The following is a 15,758-nucleotide window of genomic DNA, read 5'->3' as shown; positions in this document are numbered from 1 at the left end:
GATGTGCCCTTTTTTTCATATTTTTTCCCCCAGGTTGTAGACTTGGTTAGTGGATAACCCTTTAGCCTCCAGGCAAAGAATGCAACTTCCATTTTACTCTGGCTGAGTCTCTCCGCAGCCATTCTCAGCCCGTGGCTAAGACTGCTTAGGAGATTTGACTATATTTTTTCTACATCAACTATAAAAAGCAGGTTTCTTACAATTACATAGACATAGCTTCTGAAGAGAGAAGTAAAACTATCGTTTAATAATAAGTGAATGACCGAGGCGGGCAGATCACGAGGTCAAGAGATCAATACCATCCTGGCCAACATGGTGAAACCCTGTCTCTACTAAAGATACAAAAATTTGCCAGGCGTGGTGGCACACGCCTATAGTCCCAAATACTCGGGAGGCTGAGGCGGGAGAATCGCTTACACCTGGGAGGTGGAGGTTGCAGTGAGCTGAGATTGCACCACTGCACTCCAGCCTGGCAACAAAGCAAGACTCCATCTCAAAAGAAAAAAAAAAAAAAGAAGTGAATGAGGAGTAGTTTAAAGATTTCAAGAACAGCAAGCTGGCACATTGGTCTCATTGGATGTCACCTAGGAGGGGAGCATAGCCCTACCCTGCTGTCTCTCTGGACTTGGCCAGTGCATGACTGTGGGTGAGCTGCCTCATCTTCCCTTGTCTATTTTCCAAAGGAAGAGATGAACTTGGACCATGTGACTGCCAGCTCTACTTCTGCTCTCAGATGCCATGAGCTGTTCAGAGGACTTAAATTGTAGAGTTTTAAAATTTTGATTAGTCAGTTTCTTGTTTTGGACCCATGTCTTTAGAGTGCAGAAGATGACCTGGGTGTTATTTTGAGAACTTTAGAAATTTGGAGTAGAATTTATTCTACTGTTTGTATTCGGCTTATTACATATAAACTCATCCTAAAGGAGAAAAATCTTATTTGACCTCCAAACTAAGCCTGAAAGCAAATTTAGTGATCAGAATTTTTGCAAATGATGAGCATTTCATTGAATTAGGTAGTATACAGGATGATACCAAATTTGCCTGTGTATGATTCTTCAACTTTATTAAGGTAATGTTCAGGAGCACAGTAACTGTAGAGTGATTCAGTGAAATAAATTATAGTTGTAAGAGTTAAAGAAAGAGGAAAGAAACATGAAATGCAGCTTAACAGTCAAAGATGGGTTTATTTTAGAGAAATAAACCTGAGAGGGGCTTCTGGCCGATTTCAGTGAGGAGCATTATCTTTTTTTTTTTTTTTTTTTTGAGGCGGAGTCTCGCTCTGTCGCCCGGACTGGAGTGCAGTGGCCGGATCTCAGCTCACTGCAAGCTCCGCCTCCCGGGTTTAGGCCATTCTCCTGCCTCAGCCTCCCGAGTAGCTGGGACTACAGGCGCCCACCACCTCGCCCGGCTAGTTTTTGTATTTTTAGTAGAGACGGGGTTTCACCGTGTTAGCCAGGATGGTCTCGATCTCCTGACCTCGTGATCCACCCGTCTCGGCCTCCCAAAGTGCTGGGATTACAGGCTTGAGCCACCGTGCCCGGCCGGAGCATTATCTTTTATAGACTAAAAGCATATATTAGTTTTAGGGTAAGGGGCTTATCACAAGCTTGGAATGTTTGTATGTTGGGGAGAAGTTTATGGCAGGGTTGGAATGTTTCTGGTCAGAGGGGAGGTTATCTTGGGGCTGATACCTCTCTGGGCTGAAGGGGACTTTATCTCGCGGCTGGCATGTCTCTGGTCGGGGAGGGGTTTACAATGTTTTTGGTTGGAGATGTTATTTGTGGTTTATGGTCATGCTGACCTTAGCCATTAGGCTGATGCCCTTTAGATTTAGGCGGTTTTTAATCAAGGTGAACTTTAGAATGACAGTGCTTGTCCAAGATTGCAATACTCCTGCTCTGTCAATAGTTACTTAATCAAGATGACAAGTATTTATATAATTTCTTGGCAAGAGAGGATGATGTTGGAGACCCTAAACGTGCGGTGTGTTTTAGGTGAGGACATTGAGCCCTGTGAGCAGGGTCACTAGGCAGTGAGCTAGTCTTACTTAAACAGGGAGCCTGATTTGCACACCTGCAGTGACCTCTCTTCTCACATCTCCTGGGCCCTAAGGAAATCTACTGTGGCTCCCAGGAACAGTGAAGAGTTAAAAAATAGTTTTAGGCTTTCAATATATGTAATTTTATTAGAAATTCATTAGCCTGCAATTTTGCTGGAGTTGCCATTAGCAACATCTGTATGGATTATGTTTATTCAAGAGAATATGCAATTAAAATCACTAGGTTAAGAGAACATGGATGTATATTGGCAGGCATCAAAAGGACTCTAGAGAGAAACACCTGGTATTTTCAGTTTGGTCATGGGACCTTTTTTTTCTAAAAGGTATTAGGATCACACATAGAAATTCCCATAAGAATTTGGCCGTGTGCGGTGGCTCACTCCTGTAATCCCAGCACTTTGGGAGGCCGAGGTGGGTGGATCATGAGGTCAGGAGATCAAGACTATCCTGGCTAACACGGTGAAACCCCGTCTCTACTAAAAATACAAAAAATTAGCCAGACGTGGTGGTGGGCGCCTGTAGTCCCAGTACTCGGGAGGCTGAGGCAGGAGAATGGCATGAACCTAGGAGGTGGAGCTTGCAGTGACCTGACATCAAGCCACTGCACTCCAGCCTGGGCGACAGAGCGAGACTCTGTTTCAAAAAAAAAAAAAAAAGAACAGGCAGAATTTATGTGAATTTTTAAAATGATGAGGTCTCTAGATTGAGGACCCCATACTTTGTATCTGCATTCATTCTTTAAATATGACACAATTGTGAGTTACTAGAGACTGACCCTGTGTTTATCTTTCTTTTCATTATACTTTAAGTTCTGGGATACATGTGCAGAATATGCAGGTTTGTTACATAGGTATACACGTGCCATGGTGCTTTGCTACACCCATCAACCCATCATCTACCTTAGATATTTCTCCTAATGCTATCCATCCCCTAGCCCCCCCACCCCTGACAGGCCCCGATGTGCGATAGTTCCCCTCCCTGTGTCCATGTGTTCTCATTGTTCAATTCCCATTTATGAGTGAGAGAACATGCAATATTTGATTTTCTGTTCCTGTGTTAGTTTGCTGAGAATGATGGTTTCCAGCTTCATCCATGTCCCTGCAAAGGACATGAACTCATCCCTTTTTTATGGTTGCATAGTATTCCATGGCATATTATGTGTCATATTTTCTTAATCCAGTCTGTCATTAATGGACATTGGTTTGATTCCAAGTCTTTGCTATTGCGAATGGTGCTGTAATAAACATATGTGTGCATATGTCTTTATAGCAGAATGATTTATAGTCCTTTGGGTATATACCCAGTAATGAGATTGCTGAGTCAAATGGTATTTCTGGTTCTAGATCCTTGAGGAATTGCCACACTGTCTTCCACAATGGTTGAACTAATGTACACTCCCTCCAACAGTGTAAAAGTGTTCATATTTCTCCACATCCTCTCCAGCATCTGTTGCTTCGTGATTTTTTGATCACCATTTAAGCTGGTGTGAGATGGTATCTCATTGTGGTTTCGATTTGCCTTTCGCTAATGACCAATAATGATGAGCTTTTTTTCGTATGTTTGTTGTCTACATAAATGTCTTCTTTTGAGAAGTGTCTGTTCATATCGTTTGCCCACTTTTTGATGGGGTTGTTTGTTTGTTTTTCTTGTAAATTTGTTTAAGTTCTTTGTAGATTCTGGATATTAGCCCTTTGTCAGATGGATAGATTGCAAAAATTTGTTGCATTCTGTAGGTTGTCTGTTCACTCTGATGATAGTTTCTTTTGCTGTGCAGAAGCTCTTTAGTTTAATTAGATCCCATTTGTCAATTTTGGCTTTTGTTGCCATTGCTTTTGATGTTTTCATCATGAAGTCTTTGCCCATGCCTATGTCCTGAATGGTACTGTCTAGGTTTTCTTCTAGAGTTTTTATGGTTTCAGGTCTTACATTTAAGGGGAAGAGAAGGGAAAGCATCTGGTTTTTGGTCCTAAAACAGCACTTGTCCAAGTTGAAGATGTGGTTTAGAGTATCTAATGGCCCAGAGCTTTGGTTACTCCTGACACCTTCCATTGCTCTGACACCCTCTTTCCCATAGTGGCCCCTGCTGTCATATAGCTCTCTCCCTTCCAAAGGAAGAAAGGACTGTGATAAAGTCATTTACTCTAAGGAAAGCTGTAACATTCACTGGATGTCATTTTAGACATTAAGAAATAGAGCTATTATAAAAATCAGTACACATAGGCAAGTACACGCTAGTTATCAAAATGGCCTTCCTTGCATATGAAGTTGTTTTCCGGCAATTCGTTGTTTGTCGGCGGCATACTTAACTGAATGGATGGCTGAACATTGAGGCAAGTTGGGCAGAACTGGTCTCTGTCCTCCTGCTTGTGGTTGTGAACAGAATGGAGGGGAAGGGCCAAATCAAACATCAGGTGCAGCAGTGCTAAGGTACTGTTGCCTTCAGATTTTAGATTTGTCCTTGAAGTATTGATTTAGAGGAGGAGGAACTGGCATCAGGACTGGGGGAGGTACACTTCTGCCACTCAGGAACAACCACATCTTGCAATCAAACCTCAGTTAATTGAAACTTGGTGAAGAAAGATGGAAATAATAGGAGCTCATGGACACATAAGTACGAATCCCATGTACTCTGGAAAGACTAAGGGAGATTTGGCATCATGCATGAAAGTGTCCCTGAAAGATTTTTGAAACTACTTGGTCTTAGCTCGTGTGTGTGTGCGCATGTGTTTAAATTATTTTAACAGTAATATATGTATTTTGTCAAAAACTTGGAAAATACCAAGCAAGTACAAATAAAGAAATAATGGCTTATAATCACAACTCTGAGAAAAATTTTCCAAGTATATATAAATAATTTTTTGTATTGTTAGTAGAGACCGAGTTTCGTTGTGTTAGCCAGGATGGTCTTGATCTCCTGACCTCATGATCCTCCTGCCCCGGCCTCCCAAAGTGCTGGTATTATAGGCGTGAGCCACCGCGCCCGGCTTCTCAAAATATTTTAAGGTCCTTTATTGCATAGATGATTACATATTCTGTTTCATTCACTTTATATTATAAACATTTCTGTATATTACTAAAAGTCTTCAAAATATTTTAAGGCTGCTACATGCCACTGTAATCTGCTGTTGTGAAATAAAAGCAAATATAGAAGGATGCAAATGAAATTATAAAATTAAAAATTTTATAATTTTAATTTTTATAAGTGAAAAATTCTTTTTAAAATGCTGAGTTTGGGGCATATACCAGGAAAGAAATAACTGATGTTCTGCTCCTAGCCTAGGTGCCCTCTTGAGCTAGGCCTGTTCTATGCTAATCATCCCCCTTTTTTTTCCTGTTTCACTTGGATGTTTGTTATTGTTGATGGAGCCAGGAGTCATCTTTGATTAATAGGTGTAGAAAACATTCAGTATCTGCTACAGGTTGAGGTCCCTCAAGAGCGTTCACCTGGCCTCCTTTATGGGACTTGAGTCACTGGGCTGGGCCTTCTCCTTGGTGCTGTAGCCACTAACCTGCCTCACCTGTATCCAATATCAGCTCAAAACGAGCATATCCGTTTGTCCGGGCTCCAGGACACTGCTTGGCCAAGACCTTTCACTGGAGTCTCCAAAGAAGGGTGTAATTTGGGGTATTTATTATAATTAGCTCTGATGTCTGGGATAGCATGTAAACAGCCCTCTAGCTTGGGTGGAAATGTGTCCTGGTCCGGCGCAGCGTTCCAGAAGAGGAGCAGCCACCAGACCAGAAGACAGGGAAGCCCAACTCCCAAGCAAAACCAAACACTGATGGGAGACTTGTGATGAGGGGAAGGTATTTGTTGTTTGTTTTCTGTTTAGTCTAGGGATTCCCACTGCTTTTTAAATTCTGGCATAGTTCCCAGTGGCTAAAGCTGGAAAGATTTTACTGTTTCATTAAATTTTCTTTGTAAAAATGTTAAGTTGGGGCCAGGCACTGTGGCTTATGCCTGTAATCCCAGCACTTTGGGAAGCCAAGGAGGGAGGATTACTTGAGCCCAGGAGTTCAAGACCAGTCCGAGCAACGCAGTAGGACCCCATTGCTACAAAAAATAATAATAATAAAAAATTAGGCAGACGTGGTGGTGCACACTTGTGGTCCCAGCTGCTCAGGAGGCTGAGGTGGGAAGATCACTTGAGCCCAGGAGTTTGAAGCTGCAGTGAGCCATGATCCACTCCAGCCTGGGCAACAGAGCAACACTGCCTTGAAAATTTAAAAAAGTGGGTAGTTTGGGTCTTCTGACATCCTGTGTCCTTTGGGGTCCCCGTCTCTGTGCGGGCTCCTGGCACTGGGATGCTGTGTTTTTGGGGCTCCCATCTCTGTGCAGGCTCTTGGCACTGGGATGCTGTGTTTTTGGGGTCCCCATCTCTGTGCGGGCTCCTGGCACTGGGATGCTGTGTTTTTGGGGCCCCCATGGGCTCTCTGTGCTGGGCTTTTCCCTCCCATCTTGCCTTCCTTGGGGTTGACTGATGCCTGTTGCCGGTTCTTTATTCTGCTGTTCTTGGTGGCAACGAGAACAGAATCTAGAAAATAAAAACCTAATTCATTTAACCAAACCATCTGCTGGAAAAGCTGTTATTAACCACAGATGCCTGATACTTTCTGACTTGTGTCCTGTTCACAAGATTTCCTTTCAGCTCGGAGTTCCTTGCCCTTGGGTTACCCTGTCAGCACCATGTGAACGGCAGCAGGTGAAAACAGGGCGCTTACAGTGGACCTATTTCTTCAAATAATTTTTTTGACATGGTAAAATATACATAACATAAAGTCCCCCATTTCAGCCCGTTTTGAGTGTACAATTCAGTGGAATTCATGTTTTGGTGCAACCATCACCACGTGTTGTGTATCCATCTCCAGAACTTTTTAGTCATTCTAAGCTGAAACTCTGTACCATGAAACAATAATCCCCCCATTTCTCACTCTCCCCACCCCTAGTAACCACTACTCTACTTTCTTTTTATTTTATTTTATTTTATTTTATTTATTTATTTTTCTTGAGACGGCCTCACTCTGTTGCCCAGGCTAGAGCGCAGTGGTGCGATCACGGCTTATTGCAGCCTCAACCTCTCAGGCTCAAGAGATCCTCCCACCTCAGCTTCCCCAGTAGCTTGGACCACAGGCATGAGCCACTGCACCTAGCTATTTTTTTTTTTTTCTTATATTTGTAGAGACAGGGTTTCGCCATGTTGTCTAGGCTGGTCTTGAACTCCTGGGCTCAGGTGATCCTTCTGCCTCAGCCTCCCGCAGTCTACTTTCTTTCTCTGTGAGTTTGACTGCTCCAACTACCGCACATAGATGGCATCATACAATATTTGTCCTTTATTTGTATTTCTTTTGAAAAGACTCTAGAGCATAACTGCTACTTCCAAGTCATTTCTGAGCAGGCCAGACTAGCAGTGGTAAGGAGTGAGGGTTAGAGACGTGCTGTGTGTGTATAAGATGTGTGTATAAGATGTGTGTATAAGTGTGTATAAGATGTGCCTGTGTGTGTATAAGATGTGCCTGGGCTAACCCAGCCTGTGCTGCCCTGGGGTGATGGGCTTCTGCAGCTGCTGGCCGTGCAGCTGTGCCCAGGTGGTTCCTGTCTAGACACCGCAGCTGAGTATGTGCCATTTCTTTTGTCTTCCCTTGTTCAGATGTTTGTATTTGACCAAAATCTGATGAGATTTTTATGCCATTTTTCTTAAGCAGTGGTAAAACATTCTGACTGTTCAAAAAGTCTTTTTTCCACTCCAGCCCCCAGCCCTCTCCCTGTGGGGAATGGAGGTTACCCATCTCTTGGGTATCTTTCCAGATATATTCAATCCATATGTAATCCTATGTATGTCTATATGTGTGTGCTTGTCTCCAGCATGGTGTGTTAATCTAATAGAATGCTACTCATAGCTGTGGTTAAATCAATACCCAGGGTATTTTTTTGTGGCTGTGGAAATTCTGTTTTCAGCTGAATCATGTAATGTGCTATAATTATATTTTACTTCTTATCTTAGTCCGTTTTCTGTTGCTTATAATAGAATACTTGAAACTGAGTAAATTACAAAGAAAGGAAATTTATTTCTCACAGTTAAGGAGGCCGGGACATTTAAGGTCAGGGACCCCCAGCTGATGATGGTCTTCTTGCTGATGCGACTCTGCAGGGTCCTAAGGCAGCACAGGGCATCACATGGTGAGGGGGCTGAGTGTGCTCGTGTACTAGCTCAGGTCTCTCTTCCTCTTCTTATAAAGCTGCCAGTTCTACTCCCATTCATCCTTGATCCCATTATTAATCCATGAATGGATTAATCACCTCTTAAAGGCCTCACCTCTCCATACTGCCACATTGGGGATTAAGTTTTAATACAGGTTTTGAAGGGAATATTCAAGCCATAGCACTCAAGGACTTAGCGCTTAATTAATTAATTATTTATTTGAGACTGGGTCTCACATTGTCTTCCAGGCTGGATTGCAGTGTGCGATCATAGCTCACTGCAGCCTCAAACTCTTGGGCTTAAACAATCCTCCCACTTTAGCCTCCCAAGTAGCTGGGGCTACAGGCGTGTGCCACCATGACCATGACCGGCTAATTTTTAATTTTTTTTTTTTCTTTTTGGTAAGAGATGAGTTCTCGTTATGTTGCCTAGGCTGATCTCAAACTCCTGGCCTCAAATGACTCTCACCTTAGCCTCCCAAAGTACTGGGATTACAGGCATGAGCCACTGCGCCCAGCCCCATAGCAATTCTTGAGTAGCTTTTTGATTATCTTGAATTTAGTAATTTCCTAATTATCAATCACTCATTGTTCTCTAAACTCTAAAGGAATGTATGCATCATATATGCATCTCCTCCCGCCATGACAAAAATTATCAGTACTGATATTTATGTATTTATTTATTTAGGAGATGCCTGTCCTGGCTCCCTCCTTCTGCCTCTGTCTAATCAAATTACCCTTCGGGTCTGGGGTTCAGCTGTCTTTACTACTATTCTGAGGACCCCCTATTCCTCCTGTGGTCCAGCTCCTGTTTCCTAGAGCCCAGGTCATCTTTCTTGGCTTTTACTCGTTGTTGTTGTTGTTTTTTCTACTTTCCTAAACTTTATTAAAGAAAAAAGTAATGGTGATAAACCTCTAGAACATACTCAATTTTCTGGGATTCCTCCCCCAAGAATGTGATATATTGATTTCCAAACATGCCAGAAGTGTACGTCGTTCCCACTTGTACTAAATAGGTGAGAAGCTGAATTCCTAAAGTGTTCATCTTCCAACGTTTCCCAGTCTGTGGTCTGTCCTTGCGTCAGCAATAATTGCTTGCACAGCTACTATGGCTTCATTATTTTTTGTCTGTAGCTCTCTGAGCTCTTCTCTATGCGGCAATCACAGAATTTGGGTAACTTCATTAAGAACTGCATCTCCTGTGTCAAAACCAAGAATATGTTTGTCTAAAGCAACAGGCAAGCCCTTTTGTTTGATTCGCTTTAGCAGCTGCATCCTGTGTCAGGTGCTCCTGAACCAAAATTTGAATTGCCTTAAACATTACCAGGTAATCGTCATGACATTGAACCTGAAGCAGGTTAGCCAAAGCCATCACACCAGGCTTAAAAATCAGGATTATTTACATCCAAATTTATCAATGGTTCTGCATTTTTAGTTGCATTGTCAGGAGTTTTTGCATTATCAGGTATTTTTCAGCATTATCTCCATATTCAAGTCTAACATCTAAACCAAGAAGCCAGTCAATAGCTTCTTGTTGATCTTGAATCTTGAAAGAACAATTAACATCTCTGAGATACTTTTCAAAGAACTTGGAAACTTGGGCCAGTCACTGCTGTGGATGTTTCTTAAATTACCTCTGTCTTCAATCTTGTAGTGTCTGATTTTCTGGTCTTCAGACCAAACAATGAAGTTTCTAAATTCTGTTTCATCTTTGCGGTTGAAGCTGACGGGGTTGTGGTAGTCGAGAGCCGTCAGCTTGCATCGGAACATGCTCCCCGCTTCTTGCTCTCTTTGGGTTTTACTCTTTTACTTTAGCAAGGAGCCCATCCTTCACTAACTTCCTGGGACTTGCATGCCTGAAAATGCCATTCTCTTTACCTTCACCTTGAGGTAGTTTGGCTGGGTACAGAGTTCGAAAAGAAAATATTTTTTGTTTTAACTTTGAAGTCATTGATATATTTCCCTTTGAGTTCTGGGTTGCTCTAGAGAAGCAGGGTGCTATTCTGATTCATTCATAAGTGATCTGCTTTTTTTCTCTCTGGAAGCTTTTAGGATCTTCGCCTCATCTTAGAGTTGTAGCGTTTCCTGATGAAGCTCCATGGTGGGTCTTTTTTCTCCTACTGTGCTGCCCAGCTGGGGGCCCCGTTAGGAAAGATCCGTATCTTCAGTGCTGGGGCACTTTCTTGAACTTCTCCCCTTCCGCATCCACTCTCCGTGTTCCCTCTGGAGCTCCTCTTACACGGTTGTTGGGATGCCTAGATTGCTGTTCTGAGCCCAGAGCCTTTCCGGTTGAGCCTCCAAGGAGACAGAGCCTCCTGTTTTTCTGGGGAGAGGGAGGACAGCCAGGAACAGCCACTCCCCCTGTCTCCAGCCCCACCCCACACCCCACTCTCCCAGCGGGAGCCTTTCCCTTGGACGTCTAGAAAGCGACAAATATAATGATTTGTGGAAAATCTGTATTTTATGTATTCTATGGAAAACTGTATTCTATGGAAAAGCTGTAATATAGGTGGCACGGGTCTGGCCTTGCTAATTAATGCAGGCGCCTATTGTAACCAGACAACTGCTAAGCCTTTCCTGCCATTAACGACTAAAGACAAAATTCTGATTGAGTTCCCTTTGTGTTCTGCATGCTTCTTTTCTATTTCTGGTCTGTATCCTCCTTGCTGGCTGGCTTAAGGTTCTCCTGGGCATCTTATGCAGTCTGATTTCTACAGTCCAGGATGTGCCGCCAAACCGTCCTCTGTGCCTTGTAGTTTCTCAGCTTCTGGGGGCTCTGCCCGGGTGTGCTTCGCACCTCTGATCTGGGTGCAGTCCCCTCAGGCTGCCTTCCTGGGGCTGTGCCCCACCTCCCTCCTGGCCTTCACTTTCTCTCTGGTCCCTGTCTCCCTGAGTCCAACTGCAAGCCTGCTGCCCCTCCCGGGTCCTAGACCTTGAGACAGAGCCAGTCTTCAAAGGCACAAGTGTCCTCAGTCTGTCCAATCTGATGGTTCACGCTGTTGAGCCCCTGGGTCTTGCCTCAAGAAAATGATGCGTCTTCTAAAGTGGATTTGTGAAATATGTAGAAGCACCCTTCTTTAGTAGCCTTTGTTTCCCTTAGAACTCCAAAGACTAGGCCCATCTGTCGTGCAGGATCTTCAGGGACTGCTGAAAGCCACTCAACCACTAGTCATTGCCCACGATGGGCAGGGCATCATTCTAGGCAGAGAATTCTCCCCCATCTTTCTTCAGCCCTTCCTGTCATCATGACATCCAGGGGTCTACCAGGAGAGGATCAGCTAGCTCCTTATTTGGAGATATTTGTCCCGTGTATTCTCTTTTCATCTTCTCCTGGTAACCTCTAGGCATTGTGACATCCAGCCGTTGCCCCAAAGCATGAAAGGATCTGGCCTTTCCTTGATCCCTGGGACCTCCCTCATGCCCACCATTCATTCATCAGGTGCATTCCAAAATTACATTGCTCCTACAGAACGAGGGGAAAGGGGAAGACAGAGTATTTCAAGTCAAAGGGATGCCACTCACATTTACACATTAGGAAATGCAATGGCAGGGGACTGTTAACTCCTGGATCCTGGGAACAATAAGGAAGTAATGTTAACCTGAGCAGCTCTGAACCCCCTCTGACCTCCCCGAGTTCTGACTGATGCCATTGTTGAGCTGTGTCTTAGCTGCTCTATTTATCACAGGCTAATGAGGATCTGCAACATGGTATTGTTGGGAAGAAGTAAATTTAAAATGTTTAGTGTTCAGAAAACTGAATTCAACCTGAGGAAACTGTGTCTCATTCAGACCTGGGGACCTCACTCACTACCACATGTCTGCTCCAGATGCTGACCAGGCTGTCTATCCTGTGGCAGCTGCCACCCCTGCCTATGGGGCCATGGGTCAGGATAGAGCCCCCTCTGCCCTTGACAGCTTCCTGGTCTCTTTCAAACCTTAAGCCTCAGCCCTTCACAGGTTGAGGGATGAGATTTATTTTGCTTAGCGATAAATAGGTTATACAGGGAAGCAAGCTTCTAGGAAGGAAGGTGGACCTTCTATGTTTTTCTTCCTTCCCCTGGTCATGGTCTTCTTTGCTGTGTTTAAAGAGCAGTGCCTTTGAGCCAATAAACAAATCCTCTGGAGAGCGTCTGAAAGTATTTAAAAATGTTCCCGGGCAGAGAAGGGTGGCTCATGGCTGTAATCCCAGCACTTTGGGAGGCTGAGCTGGGAAGATGGCTTGAGCCCAGGAGTTCAAGGCTGCAGTGAGCCGTGATGGTGCAGTTGCACTCCGGCTTGGGTGACAGAGTGAGACCCCATCTCAAATAAAATAAAATAAAATAAAAATGTGGATTCAACATGTAAACACTGGGCATGTTCACCCCAGGAGAGATCATTAAGTACCCAGGGACTTGCACCTTAGATGCACCTTCAAGCATATGACCTGTGACCGCTGCAAATACAGTCATGCTGTCAGTGAGGGACCTTACAAAATGATGGCTGGGGCCCCAGAAAGTTCTAAATAGGACAAAGGCTACCAGCTCTCCATTTTTATGATCACTGCAGTCCTGTTAAATTAGGTGCATATTGAAACCATACAGGACTTTGTGTGTATATAAAATGGAGTTAGGTTCTAGTCTCAGGAGGTCATTTGGGATATGGAACAGTTGCCCTTGGCCCCTAAAAACCTATGGTGCCCCCCTAGTCATTGTGATCACCAAAAACAACTCCACAAATTTCCAAAATGCCTTGAGGGCACAGTACCCCAGTGCAGAGAACCACTGGTGCAGAGTCTACCACAGAAATCAAGACAGGTGGTCAGGTGTGGTGGCTCATGCCTATAATCCTAGCACTTTGGGAGGCCGAGGTGGGTGGATCACCTGAGATGGGAAGTTCGAGGCCAGCCTGGCCAATATGGCAAATCCCTGTCTCTACTAAAAATGCAAAAATTAACTGGGCGTGGTGGCGCAAGCCTGTAATCCCAGCTGCTCAGGAGGCTGAGACAGGACAATCACTTGAACCCAAGAGGCAGACGTTGCAGTGAGCTGAGATCATGCCATTGCACTCTAGCCTGGGCAACAATGCGAGACAGAGTCTGTCTCAAAAAAATAAAAAAAATCAAGACAGGTGATAGCACACATATTAGTCAGGGCTATTTTCCAAGAAACCGAACCTGTAGGATCTGTATCTACAGCTTTATCTAGAAAGAGAGAGAAAGAGATTTATTTTAAGGAATTAGCTCACATACAGTGGAAGCTGACAAATATGGAATCAGCAGGGTGTTGGCTGGAGACCCATGAAAGACTTGATGTTGCAGTCTTGAGTCCTAAGGCAGTTTGGAAATAGAATCCTCTCTTTCGCTGGGGACCTCTGTCTTTTTCTTATAAGGCCTTCAACTGTTTGGATGGGGCCTACACCCATAATGAAGAGTAATGTGTTTTATTCAAAGGCTACTGCTGGCCGGGTGCGGTGGCTCAAGCCTGTAATCCCAGCACTTTGGGAGTCCGAGACGGGTGGATCACGAGGTCAGGAGATCGAGACCATCCTGGCTAACACGGTGAAACCCCGTCTCTACTAAAAAAATTTAAAAAACTAGCCGGGCGAGGTGGCGGGCACCTGTAGTCCCAGCTACTCTGGAGGCTGAGGCAGGAGAATGGCGTAAAGTACCTTCGCAGCAACATCTAGGCTAGGGTTTGACCAAACAACTAAGTACAATGGCCTATCCAAGCTGACATATAAAATTAACTCTCACAGCATATGACAAAGAAGTTGAAGAAGTTTCCAGTCCTATAATACGGAGTCAAAGGGTAGTCACTGTAAATATCTTTATGTGTTTTTCTTTGCAGCATAACCAGTGTGCAGCGTTCAGACAATGGGTCGTATATCTGTAAGATGAAAATAAACAATGAAGAAATTGTGTCTGATCCCATCTACATCGAAGTGCAAGGTAAATCCACAGACAAGGGTCGCATTGCCAGAGAGCTATTTGTTTTAGGGCCTGTGTTAAATGTTTTGTGTATAATACTCTAGAGTTTTGCCTGCCCGTTTATAACTCTGTACGCAAACCTTGCAAATCTATCAGCACTGAAATTGTACAAGGTACTCCTCTTTGTAGTCTATAAGTAATAATGAAATGAATTCAGTTCCTGAAGTTTGAGCTCTATTCTAGGCATTAAAGATGAGATAAAAAGAGATTTCGGACTTCCTTGTCCACAGATTATTTACAATAAAAATAAACTGACGACTTCTTTTTAAGAAGCAAAATGCATTCTACTATCCAGTTTCCAGTGCTGGTACCAGATACCACTCACCTAGTCAAGTGGCTATTGACTTATTATTCAGCATCTTTTCCTGTCTTGCCTATGCAGACAGTGAAACGCTGGGGAGTGAGTGGTTTTCCTGGACTGGCTCAACAGCTCAGCCTGAGACTTCTTTTGGGCACTGGTATCTGTCAGGTGCATGGATCAGAGAAATTCCATGACATCATATGAAGGTCCATGGTGGGTGAGGAATGAGACATCAGGTTAGGAAAACGCAGTCTCTGCCCTCAAGGAACTTGAACTCTAATGGGCAATGTGAGCTGATGCACAGGTGAGCCCAGGTCCTAGGTTTGGTGCCCTGAGTTGGGGGTTTGCGTGCCTGGTTCTGCAATGGCAGAGTTGCAAGGAGGAAGCATCTTTATTATCACCCCCAGTACCACTCCTCACTACCCCCGGGGACTTCCCGCCGGGGCCCTTGTGCCCCTGCTCTCTGAGGTGCCCCTCTTAGCAGAGCCATTAGGTCACCTCCCTTTTCTGCTTTGTCCTGACCTTCCTCATCACAGGCTTTAGAGCAGGTGATTCGCTTTTTAATCAGAAACATCTCCCACTGAAAAGTTGCTGTGCTACCCATTCTTTTGTGAACCTGAAATTGATGCCTACCAATGTGGAGAGAAGCCTCAGGGAGCACAGATGGAAGGAAGGAGGAGGAGTGAGTGGGGAAGACAGAAGGTCTTCATCTCTTCATGACCTTTGCTTTGGTCCTATCCCAGGCTGAACAGCTCTTTCTCAGGGTTATGTCACCATCAGCCAAAGAGGGGGTTTCCTACATTTGCAGCTAATTTGGGAAAAAAATATTTAGAGGAGATTTTATTTGTCAGAATCCCAGAAAAATGCCCAGAGCAGGAACATATTAAATCCAAAGAGAGTTTCAAAAAACCTTGAAACAGGACAAAAGAATTCCATTACACATAACTGCCACATCATTCTTGCTGGAACTAGATCTGTGAGTTCCCAATCCCCAAAAGAACTCTTTTTGGACTTGTTATATTTTTGAACACCTGCCCCAAATAAGTACTTTCTCTGAGCTTCCTTGGGGCCTTGATTTTGGAAATGACAGTAGATCTAAGGATTGTAATTGCAACTATGTTTATACTGTTTTTTCATGAGAATTTGCTTTGAAAAGCACTCAGCCTTGTACAAGGCTGTGGATTTTAAAATTCGTTATGACCCATCTGAAAGTCACACACATAATAGAATGTCT

The 15,758-nt window shown here is 43.9% G+C and overlaps 1 protein-coding gene and 1 pseudogene across 1 annotated transcript in view; one reads left to right on the top strand and one right to left on the bottom strand.

The window, feature by feature from the left end:
- Nucleotides 1–15,758, top strand: part of MERTK (MER proto-oncogene, tyrosine kinase) — a 131,377-nt gene that overhangs the window by 34,517 nt on the left and 81,102 nt on the right. The window contains exon 3 of the mRNA XM_026449785.2: nucleotides 14,084–14,184. Coding sequence (XP_026305570.1) covers nucleotides 14,084–14,184 — 101 coding nt within the window. The remainder of the gene's footprint in view (nucleotides 1–14,083; nucleotides 14,185–15,758) is intronic.
- LOC111524294 lies at nucleotides 9,300–10,028 on the bottom strand (annotated as a pseudogene).

This window comes from Piliocolobus tephrosceles, chromosome 15, assembly GCF_002776525.5.
Source record: "Piliocolobus tephrosceles isolate RC106 chromosome 15, ASM277652v3, whole genome shotgun sequence".
In the NCBI taxonomy this organism is placed as follows: domain Eukaryota; kingdom Metazoa; phylum Chordata; class Mammalia; order Primates; family Cercopithecidae; genus Piliocolobus; species Piliocolobus tephrosceles.
This window is presented reverse-complemented; position numbering and strand designations above follow the sequence as displayed.